This window comes from Ambystoma mexicanum, chromosome 4p (genome assembly GCF_040938575.1).
Source record: "Ambystoma mexicanum isolate Mex_15411 chromosome 4p, UKY_AmexF1_1, whole genome shotgun sequence".
NCBI lineage: Eukaryota > Metazoa > Chordata > Amphibia > Caudata > Ambystomatidae > Ambystoma > Ambystoma mexicanum.
In genome coordinates this window covers 468,848,783-468,868,452 of record NC_090927.1, presented here as the reverse complement: position 1 = coordinate 468,868,452, position 19,670 = coordinate 468,848,783, and the positions used below count along the sequence as shown (strand labels likewise).

Genomic DNA, 19,670 nt, shown 5'->3' with positions numbered 1-19,670 from the left:
TGACATGAAACAGATAGAAAAGGGAAACCAGAAACTATCAGTAAGCTATAGTCAACGTGTAATCAATATAACGACGGCTTACATGCCGCCTCCGTCGAATAAGAGTCTTAAGTACTTTTCTGAATTGAGCAAAAGACAGTATTTGTCTAATAGACATTGGGAGGCCATTCCAGATTCTAGGCCCCCAGGCATCGAAGCTTAGATCCTCATATGTCCTCAACTTAAAAAAAGGTTGGTATAACAAATCCTTGTTATTAGAGAGTAACGTACATCTAAATTGTTGCTTCCTGATCCATTCGGGGCAGGGTTTGGAACTCTCCACGGCCGAGGGAACTCGTTCTCCCGGTTGTGAGTTATGCGATCCCTAGCCTTGGGCTCTAGTGGAAGAAGGAATCCAATTTACACCTTGTCGGTTGCCGGCCGAGTCCCCGACTGTGCGCCGGGGCGGCCGTGTGGGCAGACATCCCCGGGGCCAGCAACCAGTTTGCTGACCCCTTGGGAGGCTCGTGGCTGTGGCCGTTTTACGGCCGCAGCAGGGACAGGCTCATTGACCTGAGCCATGTCTCATGCTATGTCGAGACGCATGGAGGGACAAAAATTTAACATTTTTTTAAGCATTTCCCTTCTCTCTTCTCTCCCCCACCACCTCTGCCTCCCTTTCTTTGTCCACACATTGGAGCTTTCAAACAGCTCATAGCGGACTGAGTAACGCAGCAAACAAGGAAGTGGCGCCATTTAGCACTCACAACGGGACGAGAGACCGCGTTTTCTTTGGGTCTCTCTCACCTTTTGTTCATGTGTTGGGGCGAGGCAGTTGTACCTTGAAGTAGATACGACGCCTGTGCAAGGTAACTCTTTTTACTCTTCAATGTCATCCTGCAATCTATCCAACCAGTCAGTTGCAGGAAATGATGCAGTAACCATGCAGAGTGCATAGAATACCTTTACATTGTACATATATGTATGTCTACATTATAGATGGAACAGAGCACCAAACTGACAAAACATTAATGGTTGAGCAACCCGCAGGGATATGGCACAAGATTCTTTCCCAATGAATGGGCATGCATGCTGCGGCACATCCATTGTTTTCTCATCTACAAGCCATTGGGTAAGACGTTTGCACTTGATAACCCTGAACATTCTGCAGCACATTGGTTTACTTGGGGCTGTCTTGAATTTTTAAATTATTTAACGCTGTAGACACAATTTGGGGTCTGTGATTAATGATAGATGCAGTATGCTGGGCCCTGTAACCAAGGTGCGCTTGGGTTAGGAGTGCATGAGTCCACTGTGTGTCAGCAATGGTCAGCAACACTATCCTTCCATAAATTATCGAGAGGATATGGTCTTTCTTTCATAAAATGAGTCATTTTAGATGATGCTCCCAGATCGTAGGGGGTATGGACAAGACAAAGCACAGTGCTATGCTTTTAAAGAATGATAATTGTCTACAATATAGAGGATGGTGTAAAGAATGATTGGAGAACAGGTTTTACTATGTTCTTTTTCCCTCCCTCTTTTTTCCAAACGACTTTTTTTAGTAATACACCTGACTTATAGAAGGTTTGGAAACTGCAATCTGGAAGAATCTATATGTCAATTATTGGACCAAATTTAACACACACCAACTTGAATTGTTAACAAATTGCCTTTTTTCAAGAGTATATATCCTGATTAGGTGCACTAGATGGAAATTATCCTACTGTCTAGCTGCCTGAAACTCGAGTAGACACAACCTTAGATCTAACACCACTGGGAGTTGGCTCTGACCTGGGTTTACATACAAAGAAATGTGTGGCAATTAATATATGTTGCAAGCAAGGTTGATAACATATTCCACTATCAAGATTGATGTTGATGCACTTTAGCTGAAAACGAACAAACATCCAGCAGTGAAATATCTATAACAGACAGATATGCTGGAATAGATTATATTGCGTTCAATGCACAGGTACGAAAGCTTCTGGGTATGAAAGTTGATGGGATGAATGATGTGTGATATGTGTTCACTGTGTATGTTTTTTACAGATGGTTTTTAATCATGGGTAGTCAATAATTCTTATTGCATATTTTGTAGATGTATTTCTCATGACAATTAGTCTAGGAATAAAACATTTTTTAACAAATAAAGTGTTCTTTGTCTAGAAATCATATTTTTCAAGTGGGTTTCTTCTTGGAAGGGATTGAGTGGCGCTCTAAAAGCGTGAATTATATTGTAAATAGTTGGGAGGGCTTGCATTTGTCTACGGACAACCGCAGTTTTGTGCATGCTTTCTGATCCATTACATGAGGTCCTTTGGGCCTTTACCTGCGAGGCACTTGTAGACAAGACATGAGGCCTTAAATTGAATCCTCAATTGAATGCAGAATGGCTGTGTGCATTGGTATACATTAGACAAGTGTCAAGAAATTCCATATTTAAGCTTATTCAGCTCTATGTACTGCATACAGCCTACTTGACCCCCCCCCCCCAACAGAATGTTGAAATGTAAGGATGAAGGAGTCTTGAATTGCCCCAGATGTGAACATGAAATCACAGACTTTTTCCACATGTTTTGGTCCTGCCCAGTCATTGGCCGGTTTTGTCAGAAGGTGGCGAACAGAGCTGTTATTGTAGGAATACAGAAGTAGGCTTGGCCTGCTGAAGCATGCTTGTTGGGTCTATACCCTAAGAGCGGGAAGAATGCGAGACACCTCACCTGTATGAAGGACCTTATCCGCATATTAGCTAAGCAGAGGATCGCTATGGCCTGGAGATCACCTGAGGGACCCAGAATTGAAGCTTGGCGGACAGACTTGGGGAGATGGGCTCTTGCTGAATCTGCTGCCTGGGGTGGGGCTGCCTAATGCAGGTCGAGTGAAGGAAGTGCAGATGTGAATTCTTGGGATGCATTGGTACAGGCGATGTTCCCCCATCGGATGCGCTTTCTCTGTAGGCCTATAGTGCTAATCATGTATAACGGCAGAAATTTTGACCAAACGCTGGAATGGTATGAGTATGGAACATAAGGGAGAAGGGACCTATCTGGGACAAATGAACGGGACTGCTGAGCTTAAGCAACAGTCAATAGACAGCAGAGGCAACTCTTGACCCTGGTGGACAAAAGGGTGGCCCTGAGGATGAAGACCATCGGCCTTCACGATATGACAGGTGGCTGGAACACTGATGGCAACCGACGGCTTGCAGGCTAGGAGAGACAAAAGATATGCTATAGAACCTGTGGGGAGGAGGTTAGCAAATGAAAGGGGAGGGGGGATTGATAGTCGCAGGTGTGCTGCTTCGAAAGCAAGTTGAATTGTGCCCATTTGGATGTAACCCGTTTTTGAGGTATGTGACTTTGTATTTTGTCTACTAAAATGCCAATAAAGTTTGTTAAAAAAAGCGTTATACAGTGATGCTGACAAAGACAATTGTTGATGCTATTGATGAGACAACTGGTGTTGCTTATGATGCTGGAGAAAGAATTGCATAAAACTGCAGTAGCGGAATTATATTTCTTTGAGTGTGGTTAAACATCCTGACAAATACAATTGTTGATGATATTGATGAACTGAGAAATTATTCTTCATGTGAGAAGGATAATTCAAAATGTGTCTCTCGCTCCGGGAAGAGAAAGAACTTTCTATTTTCTTTATCAAATAACTGGAGTTTTGGAACTTTTGTTACCAAGCTGAATTTACAAAGAACTGTGTTGATCTTTTGTTACAAAGCAGAATTTCCTCGTTTGTTTGGGGGGGACTGTAAAACAGAATCCTGCTTGAATCTGGGGGAGGGGAATTCACCCAGATTATAAGGCAGGACTGTTGTCATTTTACAGATTGAATTGTTATTTTTTTTGTGTTGCCTTTAAACAGACATAAATTACTTGTTTGAATTAATATATGAACAAGTGTGAGGGACAGATATCCTTTGTTAAAGTGTTTCCCTTGGGTTATTTTAGGCAAGGAAATGCTCATCAGGGTAGGGATAATGAGACGTTTTTCCAACCCTTTCATTTAATAAAATGCATCTTTTGAAAAACCTACACAAAGTTGCCCGCCTCACATTTCTCATCCCTCACACTGTGTACATGAACAATTGGAACAGTGCAGCAGAGGTGTAGAACATAGTAGAAAAGAGGTAGAAAGCCCCCACAACAGGGCTAAGTCAGTGATGATGTAAGGGAAGAGACTAGTGCACTGTTACACAAAGATAACACAATTATTTGGTTGCTTTAAACAGCTTAGTGTTTAAAACGCAGATAAAAATAATTTAGTCGCAGTGAATGAATATTTAAAAGCTTTCCGTCATCCTGTTAAGCATTGTACTTACACTGGGGAAAAATAAGGATTTTGTATTCTCTTCATATTGTTTGTCCAATTTCTTGTCCTGAAAAATAGAAGGAAGAAAAGCCAGGATTATTTCTGCATGATCAATCATCAGTTTCACAGTTTAAATGTTTGACTTTGAAACTCTGAATGTAAATCAATGTTAAAGTCTCAGACCGAACATTACGTGTTTGAGAACAACTCAATACAAAATGGGACTATATGGGTTGTAAAAACTTTGTGAAAGGGTTCTTGTGAAGGTAATATCCAGAGTAACAATCTGGTAACCGATTATGTTAGACCAGGTATAAACAATGAAAGTGTTGAGCCTTATATGTTGTGATCCACACTCTTTCCTTTCTGCAGATATGGAAAACCACCCAACCATTGGATTCAATGGGAAAATCACAGATCCCATTTAATACTATGACGGGTGAGATTCCATTTGTGAGGAGGCAGTGTACCGGCTGGAGACATGGATGTAGGAGCTGCTGTGTGCTTTGGCCATACAGGTAGAGGTAGCTAAGGCGCTTGCAGGTTGAGGGGCATGCACAAGTTAATGTTTGCACACTATTACACTAAGCAAAACTGACTTCCGATCTAGGTCTATGCTTAATGCAATAATGAGCAAATATACCTTGCACATGTTTTTAAGCATTCAAAAAAAGGTTTTACTAGCCATAAGAGCATTATTTAAGTACTCTTTCAAATGTCAGTGTATTTTGAGATGGTAGTGTCACGATTTCAGAGCATGCTGTTATTTGGCGAGTACTTACATAAAGCCGATATGTCCAGAAAATATCTGTTAACACTGTACAATTTGTGCAAATTACGTTTGGCACCCTATTTCATTAAGCTTCAACATCATGGGACTTCCTTTTATTGTTGTGAACAAAGTCCTGCTACTATACCTTTGCTTAATGTAAAAGATTGCATGTTCTTACACAGGCAATTACTGGCATGTTAGGGCTAAGCCATGACAGGTGTGTTATTAAAGGAGGTAAATGCTGGCATTGTTGGGGCGTTGGCAAGATGGTGGAGAGGTAGGAAGCCTACCCCGTACCTGTTCCGACTATCTGCTTGGCCGCAACAACTGATGGCGAAATGAGGCTCTCCACCTGCACCGCCTGCACTTATACCGGTGGTGGGGGTCACAGTGTTCCCTGGAGGTACCCATACACTGCTGCAGCGGGTGGTGCTTGCAGTAAAGAGGAGCCGGGAAGGCAACCCGGCGCGCCATCATGGCGTCCGCTGCGGCGGACGTGATCTCCACAGCCCCCTGGAAAAACCCCAAGAAGCGAGTCAGTGTTGCACCCCCGGCAGGGGCAGAGCGCTGGTCCGGTCTGCCTGACAGGGTCCCGTCAGAATGAACACCGAAAAAGTAACCACAGAGGGGCGGTGAGTCTGGGGCGCATTAAGGCTCTAATGATTTGCTGAGACTGGAGAGCAGCTGAGAAGGAGCAATGACACGGCTGCTGGATCTGCTGTGAGGGGGACCCTGTCCCATGCCTTATGGGCTCATCGCATCATAGACCAGTGGGTGGCAGTGTTGGGGCGCCCACCCTCCTGCTGCACAGCCTTTCAGATTTGCCGCAGGGGAAGACGATGACAGACCCCTGGTTCCTGTCCAGGTGTCCAACGTGAGCTAACTAAGAGGAGGTGGACTGTACTGTTCAGAAGCACCCAGCTAGCCCTGCTGTGCCAGCATGCACTTACGTATTCTTGAGTCTAGTGGGCCTGGGCCATCCAGGGATCTGGGGTGCAGATGGGGTGGTGCGTGCTCCAGAGGGAGAGAGACTGCAGTTGTCCCCATCCATGAACAGGCACAAAGACCTGCGAAGGAGTGAGAATGTCAAAGGCCTCCAAGAAGTCTAAAGGCTCTAGTATACAGGCATTCTTGTCAACACCAGCAAAGCAGGTTCCTCCCGTGGAAGCCATGGCGATAAGACACAACAGAGTCACATCCCACGCCCAGTGCTCCATGTTTCATGCCTGAATTTCTCACCCAGTCCCTTCACTTGCTCCGGCGGGACAAAGGATTTGTTACATTTGCAAATATCTGGGATTTGCAAGGAGATGCTGGAGTCCACGACCGAGATCAGGGGGGAGGTGGTGGCCTTGGGAGACAATCAGCGCTCACTTGCCACAATAGAGACGGAAATAAGAGAGGTCCAAGGAAGAAAGTCAGCCCTCCAGGATAGCAATGAGTTTCTCAAGGCAAAGTGTGATGACCTGAAGAACAGGTTGAGGCGAGACAACCTTAGGGCGAAGTTCCTGTGTGAGGGTGCTGAGGGAAACGACATTGAAGATTGTGTTCGGGAGCTCATCTCGCAGGTCATGTCGAGCAACCCCCCTGAAACTATCCAGATGGGCAGGGTGCATAGAGTGGGCCAGTAGAGACAAAAAGAACACCCCTCTCTCCCCAGGGATATTGTGGGGAAATTCCCCGATTACAAAGACAAGGAAGCAATCGTGGGGGAGGTAAGAAGGGTAAACCTTTTTGCTGTGCATTGTACCTCTATTTTGAAGATTGAATTTAGGTGTGGGTTTGCCTTAAATCTGTGCACCTTTTGCTCTGCATTGTACCTCTATTTTGAAAATCGAATTTAGGTGTGTGCGTGTGCCTTACTTCTGTGCACCTTTTTGCTTTGCATTGTACCTCTATTTTTGAAAATTGAATTTAGGTTTGTGTGCACCTTTTCTTGCTTGTGAGATTGTGCTCTTCTTTATCCAAAAATGCACTTTACCTTTAGGATTTGTTGTGCCTTTGCGACTATTTGGCCACCTGGTGAGTTAATTCGAAATGTGGTGTGCAGCCACTCCTCTCCTTTCTCTACTATCCTATGCCACCCCTATGGCTCTCACCCTATCTCCCATCTTCTCTTACTGCTACACTATCTCCTATCTCTCATGAAGACCGGAAGAAAAAGACACAAGAAAGATATCTTTCGTTCTAACCCTGGCCTTCCCATCGCAGACACCTATGTCAGCACTGCTTCCAAAGAGATCTTCAGTGATATCCTCTTCTCTGTCCCCGCTCCAGATATATGTACCCCACCCCCACCTCATCCTCCCCTTCCATTAAAGGCAGAACCAAGTGGGAAGTCCTCTTGGCCGGCTTTTTTTTTTTCTCTCTCTCTCTCTCTCTCTCTCTCTCTCTCTCTCTCTCTCTCTCTCTCTCTATATATATATCTCTCTATATATATATATATCTCTCTATATCTCTATATCTCTATATCTCTATATCTATATATATATATATTCTCACTCTCACCAAGACATGGTTCAATGCCAGCTTAGTCACTGCTTTTGACTCTCTCCTTCCTGACGGCTTCAAGCTGATCCCACCGTACTGGCGGTGGGGTTGCCTTAATCTTCCCTGAGTGGGTTCCTTAGTCCATCTTACCCACTCAACCCTACTCTTCCTTTGAGAGCTTGGTGTGCAAGTTGGTCATATCTCCCTCCTCCACCCTGACCATTTCCACCAAATACCGTCCTCCAGGCTCTACCACCCTGTTCCTCTCTGAATGGGCAGATTTCTGTTCTCCCCAACTTTCATCCATCTCCAATCTCCTCCTTTTGGGTGACTTCAACATCCAATTGGACTCCCCCTGTCACTGCTTCCACTCTCTTCATTGACCTCTGCACCGCTCTATCACTCTCCATTCTTCTCTCCGCCCAACCCACTCGACTGGGCACACTCTGGACGCCCTCATCCACTCTGACCTCCCTCTCTCTTCCCCGCTGGTCACCCCTCTATCCTGTACAGACCATTCTCTCCTTTCCTCCCACTTATGCCCCTGGGGCCCTCTGACCACGCCTCCTAAAGCCCTGCCAACATCGATCATCAACATCCGCCCAATGAAATGAGGGTCAGCTGCCGCCTTTGCCTCCACTTACATCTCCCTCTTCCCCCTACCTCTGACTCTACCACTGATTCTGCTCTCAGCAAACTCCACCCTGCCATCACCAATACTCTCGATACCCTTGCCCCAGACATTAGAATATGCCTGAAACCTGCCTCTAAGCGTAACATCTGGTATGACTCTGAACTTGCAGCCCTGAAACTAAAGTGCAGAGCGGCACAAAGGTAGCGGCAAACCTCAGGCTCATCCTCTGACAAACTGACCTGACGTCCGCTACAAAGGCAATACAAACTCTCCATCCGTGCCAAAAAAAGGGCCCACATGCAGGCAAGGGACTCCGGTGCTTCCAACAACACGGCTGAACTTTTCAAGATCGGCAGGGAACTAGCCAACCCTTCTGCAGTCGCCTCCTCCCAGACCCTCTGCAACTCACTGGCCACTCACTTTGCCACCAAAACTCAGGACACCCTGAACTCTCTTGTCACCCTCCCCACAACCCTTCCCGCACCCCCTTACCCCCGTCTCCCTTCTACCCTCTCCTCCTCCTCACCCATCACACCTGCTGAAGTTACCAGAGTTGTCCGCTCCATGAAGGTCTCCTCCAAACAGGTTTACCCTTGGTCAATTCAGAACCATCAAGGACAACATTGGCTCTATTGCCCCCTAACACCTCAAGCACGCCCTTGTGTGCCCCTCCTGAAAAAACCTTCAGCAGACCCCACCTGTCCTTCCAACTACCACCCTATCTCTATCACCCCCTTCCTGGGGAAACTACTGGAGAAGCTGGTCTTGCCGCAACTCAACTCACACACCAAATTTGTTGGTGGTCTCCACAACCAACAATCTGGATTCCGAGCATCCAGAGGCACGGAAACTGCTCTTCTGAACACCCGTGAAGAACTGCTTGCATCTCTTGACTCCAATTCCCCAGCTGTCCTCACCCTACTTGATCTCTCCTCTCCATTTGACATGGTCAACCATTCCATTCCCATACAAGGACTCCACGATACCCTGGGTATCACTGATTTGGGCACTGGACTGGCTGACATCCTTTCTAACTGACCGCTCATCCCAAGTCATCCGGGCTCTTTTTCTTCTCCTACTTCCTTCGCCACCTGTGGTGTCCCCCAAGGTTCTATCCTCCCCCTTGGCCCTTTAACATCTACCTTGCTGTGTTGGCACGCCTCATCTCTTTCTTTTCTTCCAATTTCCAGTGTTATGCAGACGACACACAACTCTTTCCCAAACTTCCTTCTGAACCCCTTGCACATTCCATCATCCCCGACTGCCTATCTGCCATCCAGTCCTGGTGCACCTCCAACGATCTCTGCCTCAACGCCTGTAAACCTGAGATCCTTCCCATCCGGATCCCTGCACCCTCTTTCTTCCCTTGCCCTGGCACTCCCTCCGCCTGGAGGCTCGCATTTACACCCAACACGGTTCCTAGTCGTGTAGCACTTACCTCTCCATGCACTTCTGTTGCTCACTCATGAGCGCGAACACTCCAGCACCTTCCCCCTCTGCCCTTTCCTTGCACGTTCTGAATTACTCACAAGGCATAGTAGGTTTGTCCTCCTGCTTTCCCCTCCTCTGTTGTGTATTCAATATGTATCTATCCCTTGTTCCCTCCACTGCCCTGTCAGTGCTTTGAAACACTATGTACTTGCTATATAAGCACCTAACAAGCGAACAATAAATAAATACAAATAATATATAAACCACATCCAGTTTCGTGACTCCACAGTCCAAATATTCCAGGATGTCTCCCAGCCAACTCTGGCAAAGCGAAGGCTGTTGAAACCCATCACTGAGGAGCTACGGCGTCAAGACATCCAATAAAGGTGTACCTACCCATTCGGCCTCCAGTTCAAAATGGGATACGCAGTGTACACAGTATTCACGGTGGAGGAAGGAGCCAGACTACTGAAACTTACGATGAACGTAGGAGCAGCTCAAGCCGCAGCAAGCCCTGGTGGGGTTCGAGGGGAGGGCTGCTGGCACACGGTGCAACCAGGGAAAAAAAGAGCCAAACGATCAGACAGCGCTTGGATTCTGCCTATCTTATACCGGGCTGCGGGGGGTGTGGAGGTACCAGCAGAACGGTTATGCTTGACGTCATGTCAAGCAGTGCATCGCCTATTGGCGAAGAACTGTTCAGCAGTTTTTGAAGAGTATTGTTCCAAGTTGAGGATCTTAAAATGTCGTGTTGCTAGTTGCACAATTCTTATAGATAGATGGGCCGGGACCTGCAGCGGTTTCTCGCCGGGTACAGCAAACTACTGATAGGTCAGGTCGTATGTGGGTGGGGAGGGACTATCTTTCAGACCAGGCATTTCACTGACTGGCAGATATATTGGGGGTATCTCGGGAGTACCAGATGGTTGGGGTGCCAACGGCAGCAGCTACCAAGGGAAACGTTGTCAGTCACAGGGTCTACGCGGCATCACCTAGCATTGGGGGTTTGCTATGGACGGCGAAAAAAAAACGCAGTTGGTGGGATTTTTGCTAGCTAACCATGGTGCTTAATTTAGGGATCATAAACACCTGTGGCTGGAAAACCCTGGGTAAAGGTACACGGTTGTTTAGGGAACTGAGAAGACTCCAGCTGCATACAGCTGGAGCTTGGCACTTCGTCCTAGTTCCCCCAGGTGAGTCCAGTGTGGCGCGACCCTCTAGGGTCTTGATTGGCTAATTTTGAAATCTTTTGTGAAGCCTCGGGCCCCGGCATCCACGCTTGCATCTTCCCCGACCCTCTTCTTCTCCTTCTCCCGTGCCCTCCCACCTCCATCCTATTGGCCAGATTGTTTCATCTGTTCCCGGCCTAAATTGCTGGCACCTCCGGTAGCTCAGCACTTCGTCCTGGTTCCCCCCACGTGAGTGCAGTGTGGCGCGACCCTCTAGGGTCTTGATTGGCTAATTTTGAAATCTTTGAGGTCCCCGGCATCCACGCTTGCTTCTTCCCCGACCCTCTTCTGCTCCTTCTCCCGTGCTCTCCTGCCTCCCAGCCCGCCCACCTCCCTCCTATTGGCCTGGTTGTGTCACTTAACAGACCCTTCCAGGGCAGCACTCTGCCCGTGCAGCCCCTGCGGCTAAGGGCCTCTAGGCAAAGGGCGGCTCCCACATTAGCCGCTCCAGCTAGTGTCAGCAGGTGTCAGCAGGGGAAGCCGGTGGCCAGCCGTCAACCAGCAGCGAAGTCGCAGCCCAGGTTAGGCACAGAGCCTTCACTCTACCCGTAACACCTGGCCACTTAGCAGACTCTTAGACTTAGGTGTGTTTTACTCTGTATTGTGAAACTTAGGCCTTTTCTCCCACTATACAGGACTCTTAGACCTAGGTGTGCTTTCTCCATTGTTAAATTACATTGTGAAATTAGTGCCGTTTTTGGTTTTTGCCTTCTTAGCAAAGCGTTCACCTAGAAAACTGTTCTACTACTGGCTGAGCCCTTGTCGTTTTGTTTAATTGTCTACTATTGTCTCGTCTCTCCCTGTCTCATCTGCTTGCACTCCTCATTGTGTCCTTCCCTAGAGTTCTCCCTGCCCCTAGCCCCTCCTCAGTTGCCCCCTTCCCTCTTCTCTCCTCTCCCCAACTACTCTATGGTGCCCTCTGTCTCTCCTATCTTTTCTACCTGCTTCTCTATCGATTATCCTGCTCTCCTCACTAAATCTGGTAGGAAGATGTTTAAAAAGGACATCCTGGTCTCCAACCCAGGCCTCCCTATCGCTGACACCTATACCAGTGGTTCCTCTAGGCAAACCCTCACCGACATCTTCTTTGTCGTTCCCTCGCCAGACCTATGGACTCTTCGCATGGTCTCTGTGCTTTCTCCTTTCTCTTCTTCTCCCATTAACGGTGGCACCGGGTGGGAGGCCCTGCTGGCCTCCTTCGACTCCTCTAGGTCATCATCAATGTTTACCTGAATGGTACCGTCTTGGTCCAAGGCCCTCAGGCCAATCTTCTCCTCTTTGATAGACGCTTCCCGCGCCTCATCAATTTACTTCCTTCTCCTACTGTCCCCTCTCTTACCTCCATGGCTTCCTTGCCTCACCTTGCTGTCTCCTCCTTGGCTACCTTGCCCTCTCCATCTTCCTCTTCTGCCCCCCCTCGGGCTTCTTCTACACCACCGCAGGGCGTACCTCTGATTTGTACCCCTCCCGGGAAGTCTTTCAAGGACGGTGACCTTCTCCATATTGCCACTCTAAACTCTCGCTCTGCTGTCAAACACTCCTCAGACATCTGCCACCTCCTTGAAGAACTTGACCTCGATCTCACTGAGACATGGTTCACGGCCAGCTCTGTCACAAGCTTTGACAGTCTCCTCCCTGACGGCTACAAGATCCTCTCCGCGCCCTGGTCCAACTGTTCCGGAGGGGGTGTAGTCCTGATCTTACCCGAGTTGATTCTGGCCTCTGTTATTCTTATGCAGGCCTACTCCTCTTTTGAATGCCTCGTCTGCAGGCTCTCTCTCTATCTGCTTGCAATTCCCTTACTGTGGCTACCTTTTATCGGCCACCTGGTCAGATCTCCTCCTTCCTCTCCGAGTGGGTGGAGCTCTTCTCTTTCCTCCTGGTCTCGACCACTCAACTCCTCCTTCTTGGAGACTAACATCCACCTGGATGCTTCCTGTCCTTCCTCTCTACTCTTTCGCGACCTCTGCGACTCTCTCTCACTCTCTATCTATCCTCCCCTCTGGCCCGACTCACTCTGCAGGGCACACTCTTGATGTTCTGATCTCTACAGGCCTTCCCCTTTCTGTCTCTCTCACCACTCCTCTCTCCTGTAGTGATCAGTTTCTCCTTTCCTCCCAGCTCACTCTCTCCACCCCTCTGGCCAAGCCAACTCCAGCACTGCCACCTACCTTCTTGGTTATCCAACCCATGAAGCATGTGTCAGTTGAGGCTTTCACCGCCACTTTATTACCCCCCTTCCCCCTTTGGCTGACTCACACCCCGACACATCCCTCTCCATGCTCCACTCTGCTATATCTGATACTCTCGATATTCTTACCCCTGTCATGAGGATTCGCTTGAAACCCAAAGCCAAGTGCAACTCCTGGTACGACTCAGACCTCGCCACCCTTAAACGCAAGTGCAGGGTGGCTGAAAGGAAATGGCGTGCTTCCGGTACATCCTCTGACAAACTGGCCTGCCGCCTGCTCCAAAGGCAATATCGGCTCCCTGCCTGCACCAAGAAGAGAGCCCACATCCACGTCCCCGTCTCTGCGGCATCTAACAACATGGCCCTGGCTTCTCATTTCATCTCTAAAACTCAGGACATCATGTCCTCTCGCTCTTCCTCTCCCCCTTCCCACTCTACTCCCGGCTCTTCTTCTGGCTCCTCTTCGGCCACCTCTCCTCCCTCCTGCTCTGCCTTTCCCCTGTTCTCCCCAGACAAGGTTTCTAGAGAAGTCTGATGTATTAAAGTCTCGTCAAAACAGGTCCACCCCTGTTCCTCCAAAACCATCAAGGACCACATTGGCACCTTGGCCCCTGCTCTGGCGGACGTCTGCAACCACTCCTTTGCCACTGGTGTCTTCCCTTCCCCGATGAAGCACTCCCAGGTGCATCCTCTTCTTAAAAAACCCTCTGGTGACCCGTCCTGCCCGGCTAGCTATTGCCCAATGTCCATCACTCCTTTCCTGGGCAAACTCCTACAAAAGCTGGTTATCTCCCAGCTTAATCTTCACACTGAATCTGTTGGTTGTCTCCAGAGCTGCCAGAAGCACGGAAGCTGGTCTCCTGAACATCCGTGAAGACCTGCTCTCCAACCTCGATTCCAACACCACCTGTGTCCTCATTTTACTTGATCTCTCTTCTGCCTTTGACACGGTCAACCATGCCATCCTGCTCAACCATCTCCGTGATAACCTGAGTATCCCGATCAGGCCCTGGTTTGGCTGACCTCTTTCCTCTCCGACCGACCCTCCCAGGTCCAACTTGGGTCCTTTCTCTCCAGTATCTCGATCTCTATCTCTACCTGTGCTGTTCCCCAGGGGTCTAACCTCTCTCCCTGGCTGTTCAACCAATACAAAGCATTTCTTGCCCACCGCATTGTCGCTTTCAGTGCTATGCAGATGACAACTCATTTTCAGGATCCCTTCTGCACCTACTTCTGCTTCTCTCATCTCTGACTGTCTGCTATCTAGGAGTGGTGTGCCGCCATGATCTCTGCCTCAATGCCAGTAAGACCGACATTCTCCTCATCGGCACACCTGCTCCCTCCTTTCCTGTCACTCTCTGGCCAGCCTCTCTTGGCCCTCTTCCTGCTCCGACCTGTGAGACTAAAAACCTTGGGGTCATCTTCGACTTCACATTCTCCTCCTCTCCTCACATCTCTGACATCTCTAAGAAGTCACACTACCAGCTGCACCTGCTCAGAGGTATTCTTCCTTTTCTCTCCGTCCTCCAGAAGCTCACTGTCTCCAGAGATCTGGTTCTCTCTAGGCTGGACTACTGCAACAGTCTCTTTCTAAATCTGCCCGCTTCTCCTCTCTGCCCTTTGCAACTCATCCAGAACATGACTGTGAGACTTATCCTTGGCCTCAAGCCCAGAGATCGTATCTCTCCAGGACTGAAATCTCTGCAGTGGCTCCCAGTGGCTGCGAGGATTAAGTTCAAAACCCCCTGCATTGTCCACAAGGCCTTTTGGGCCTGGGGCCTCAACACCTTCAACTCTCTCTTCCTAAATATCTTCCTTTTCGAGCTCTTCGCTTATCTGCCTCCAACTCCATTAGGGTCAGTCGCTTCTCCAAGCAACAAGTTGGTGGTAGATCTCTTTCTTTTGCTGGGGCCTCCCTCTGGAACAGCCTCCCTGAAACTCGAGGAGAACCATCTCTGGTTCCGAAGCACCTCAAAACCTTCCTCTTTGCTTCTGCTTTCTCTCCTCCTTTTCCCTGCTGAAGTCCTGGCTGAAATTGAACCCGCACTGGTCACCTGGCTACACTCTGATCTCGGGCCCAGGATCCCTCCCCCGCCAGTTACACACCTGCACTGCCTCCCTGGCAACCCCTGCACTTGGAGACTGTTTTCTGCATCCTTACAGCCCCCTACCAGCACTTGACACCCAATATCTGCACTTACACTTGCGACCACCTGGCCGCACTTTTTATTTGTTTTTATTTATTTTTACTGTCTGTTTGTTTGTTTACATTTATAAAGCGCTCACACAGCCCGCAGGCATCGAGGCGCTGTTACAGGAATTGTTTTTTTTTTTTAGTTGCGTAATTGTGTTTTTTTTTTGTTTTAGTTACGTATTTATAACGCGCTTAAACACCCAGAGGTTTTTAAGCGCGGACCCGGGGATCGAACCTGTTGTTGCTTCGTGTCGTCTTGCTTCCAAGACGCGCACGCTGCCACTGAGCTATCCACCCAGGACAGGATCTGTCGATCCCATGTACTGCACTGCCCCTTCCCCCTCTCACTTTTCCCCTTCACGCTTCCCCTGCACTTGCGTGATCTCAATGTCACCTGGCCTAGTAAGATTGTTGTCTGTCTTCCATCTGTTCCCCCTCCCATGCCTCGTCATAGCCTTGAAACACTTGTGCACAGGCGCGTTATAAATGCCATATCATATTTTACCGCTCCAGGAAACCCACCTATTAAAAAATCACCAAGGAAGACTTAAACATAGATCTTTTCCACTCCTCATTAAATAGTAAATGGCGAAACCTACACCTGATGGCCTTGCCTACACAAACAATTTGCATGTGCACTTGTCGGCATCGCACATTGATTATCCCGACGGGCATGACTCACTTTGTCCTCTCCACAGAAATGAAGCCCATGATCCTATCTGATCATGATATGGTGACGGAAGACTGGTTGCACCATCATAAAACCTACCAATGGCAGTTCCTGTCGGGTAACTTGCTAGACCCGAGATGCTTGGAGGACTTAAAGCAGCAGTATTCAAACTGTGGGGAGTGCCCCTCTGGTGGTCTGCAGCCTCATGCCCAGGGGGGGCGTGCATCCACAGCCTGAAAAGCTCTGCTAAATAGCCCGGGAGGTGGGCACAGTAAGGGGCCGACACAGAAAGCTGCCGGACAACAGAGTAAGCAGTCTGCTGTATTGGTGAGCGCTGCTCTGCGATGTGCGGCTGGCTGATCTTTGTTGACTTGTAGATGACCGGGATGCTCTCGGAGTCACACAATCTGCACCCCTAATTCTTTGTGTTGACAGCCTTTCAAGTGGGGCAATTTATAAGTGATGACTCATTTAACAAGCTATAGTTTTTATACAGTATGTGCTTAACATTTCAGTGTTGAGAACTGAATATGGGTCATTTTTATTCACCAGGCCAGCACAAGTATCAGTTAGCTAATCAAACCTATGCAAAAGAGAATTAGCGTGCCACACAGAAAAGTTTAAAACTATTTTCTTAATTTTTCTCTTTATTTGACACACCAAAATATTTCTTTAATAAATATTACTTTTTAGTTATAAATGGCGCATCCCTGGAAAGGTTAACTCTAGTTTTCTTGCTTACATATTCTAGTAGCTGCTTTGGGACATGGCCTAAATGCATCCTCTCAGCATCAAAGGTCTTTTAATTGTCTAAACAAGTCAGTCACTGCCTAGCGAGCACACCAGATGGCAACTCAATGTCACTTGGCACCTTGATTAGGAAAGTGGAGTTCATTGTGTGCCACCATGCAGACAGTAGTCCATGGCAAATCAATGTAGTGATGTGTGCAGCAATTAATTGTGCGCTGCACAAGTCGCCACCCTGTTGGCTAATGGTGTCTTTGTGGTGCTCCCTTATGTAACAGCACATATACCTGTTTTTGTCTGATGTGCCCAATGTCCATACAAGAGCACACTGGACTGTTTTATGTATGTGACTCTGACAAGTAAACAATACTGTGCCCACACTTAAACACATAAAGCAATCAAAGAAGTTGCCTCAAATTGTAAATTCACAAGGCCAAATGCCCTTTCTACACTGTCACACCATGATTTTCACTAGCTGCAGGCCAGCACTATTAAGAGATGCTAAAGCCAGCTCTGCTAGATAAAGAATGGGCATGCACTTTTTTGCCGAAATAACCCCTGAGGCCTGCGCAATGGTGAGGAGGTAGTGGCTGAGGAACTGTGGGCCCTATACCACGCATCAGAAGCCAGCTTTGTTTTAAACACTTCATCAGCTTATTACTGGTCAGGCTAAAGTTTGAAAGAGGTACAATCCTTTCCTGTGTGTAGCCTTTCTGTGCATTGTTTATTGGGTCTCTCTTGTGCAGTATCTTGCCCAGTCTGTAAATATAATTCCCTAAAGATGTTTCTGTATCGGGGTTGGGCATGCCCACACTGAGACCCAGCCCTTCCTCCTCTAAAATTCTTCAGAAACAAGAAGCAAAAGAGCCCTTGTACCCCATTTGAGTGGCTGATATTACAGCCATTTTATACGTGCATCCAAAAACGCAAGCTGTCCAAATGAACATTTATGGTTCATGGTTACAAACATTTTAATGTTAGGGTGAGTATTGTGAACTTTGATGTGAGCACCAAGCCATGCATCAGTTATGCATTTAGAGATTCACATACGATCCTTTTATCACAGACTTGTTTATCAAATGTAGAGATCTCTGATCACTGTTATAGTCCTGAAATGTTCTGTGAAAGTATACAGGAATCCTCATTGGTGCTATTTTTCCCGGCCATTCCTTTTGGATGTGGACACTGGCAAAGCAAACCATCTCTGTGATCCCCGCTGGCTTGTGCTCTTGGCATACCTTGCTGATATTTTCGATAAGCTAAATACCCTCAATATGTCTTTGCAAGGAGCCAATTCATTTACAAGGAAGAAAAAAGTATTTGCCTTCAATAGGAAACTAGACCTCTGGAAAATAACAAATCGAGCTTGGGTAGCAGTTCAGTTCCCATTGCTTGCAGAAGCAATTGAGGAAACAGAGTACAACTTGCTGCATGTGCTAGACCCAATCACAAGTCGCCTAACAAAATTAAGGTCCAACTTTGATAAATACTTCCCTGAAGAAAATTCTGGCATTAATGATTGGGTGATGCAGCCTTTCTTTTCTGGCAGAGGAGATGGTGCATCTTCCAAATGATGCCCAGGAAGAGCTTACTGAGGTTCCTTCGGACACTACTCTGCAATCTGAATTTAGGAACATTGCAGTGGCTGACTTTTGGCTCAAGGTAATCCTGGAATATCCTACATAAGGTCTGCTATACAGTCTCTTACCCTTTGGGTCTTTCTACTTGTGCAAAATAGGCTTCTCTGCATTGGCTGTACTGAAAACGAAATATCGCACAAGGCTGGAAGTGGAGGACAACCTGAGTGGCGGTCTCAAAAATAAAGCCCACTCACTTTCTGCAGAGAGACGGGCCTACCTTTCGCATTAGTACTTGCTCTGTAAAATCAAATTGCCTTCTGCTGAATATACTAATGGGAATAAGAAAATAAAAGCCCTACCGGACAATTTTGTGTTTACTTGCACGGTTTCTATGTTTGGATTGGAAGTGATTGTCCTACTGTCTTGGAATGTCTCCCCAACAACATATCCCTTCATTATTCTGGCACCACACATTCGGCAGCCATTTCTATAAAAAAGAATAACACCAACACAGAGGGGAGGGGCATGGGAGTCCCCCAACAATTTATTTTTTGCTCAGGGGGGCCTTGGCATAAAAAGTTTTAAGACCACTGACTTAAAGGGAGCAGTTCGGGAAAATCTTTTTATTAATCACCCTTTGGACACTGCAAAGGGCATCCATTAGGATGCACTGGAAGCGGTTGCCAGGGGGGTGATAACAGCAAGGCGGCGTGATGAAGCGTGCTCAGGGTCAGGCGGAGGAGTAGCTGATGAGAGGTAAGGAGGGCAGACAAAGCCTATGCTGCATTCCCTAGCAGGCGACATCTCAGGGCATTGACCGTAGCCAAGAGTCCTTTGAGACTCTTTTGGGACTCAAAAAGCCGAAAGGACTATGCTTAGGATTCGACACAAATTCTATGAGCAGTGGAACATTCTGGTGACACGGTTAGGGCACCTCCTTAGGTAGCAGACATGCTGGACTTTCATTCAATCTATCGTCCACACTCAGGGGAAAGAGTGGGGGGACGAGGGCAAAAAAAAGGAATTATTCCATGCCTTCTACACTGAACTTTACACTTTCAGCATCCCGAGTCAGGGGGACATAGAAACATACTTGGAGGGAGTTGAAGTGCCTCAGGTGGCGGAATGGGCGAAAGAATTTCTGGAAGCTCCAATAGACCCACAAGACGTCATCCAGGCCATCAAAACATTGAAACCAAACAAGGCTCCTGGTCCCAACTGCCTGACAGCCAGCTTTTACGAGTCCCTGCCTCAGATACTGGCCAAACGCCTGGCTGATGTGTTCAACTCTGTAAGAAATGGAGGCCATCTCCCGGCCTCAATGACAGAGGCCCAGGTAACCCTAATACCCAAGTGTATTGCATATGCAAAAATGAGCTAAAACATGGTGCCGGTGCGTGGCCATTTTGTACATTCACTTTCAAACC

At 47.7% G+C, this 19,670-nt stretch overlaps 1 protein-coding gene across 2 annotated transcripts in view; it reads right to left on the bottom strand.

The window, feature by feature from the left end:
- ADAM17 (ADAM metallopeptidase domain 17) overlaps positions 1-19,670 on the bottom strand; it is a 1,432,827-nt gene that overhangs the window by 13,384 nt on the left and 1,399,773 nt on the right. For both annotated transcript variants that reach the window (XM_069605995.1, XM_069605996.1), the window contains one exon: positions 4,316-4,372. In XM_069605995.1, coding sequence (XP_069462096.1) covers positions 4,316-4,372 — 57 coding nt within the window. The remainder of the gene's footprint in view (positions 1-4,315; positions 4,373-19,670) is intronic.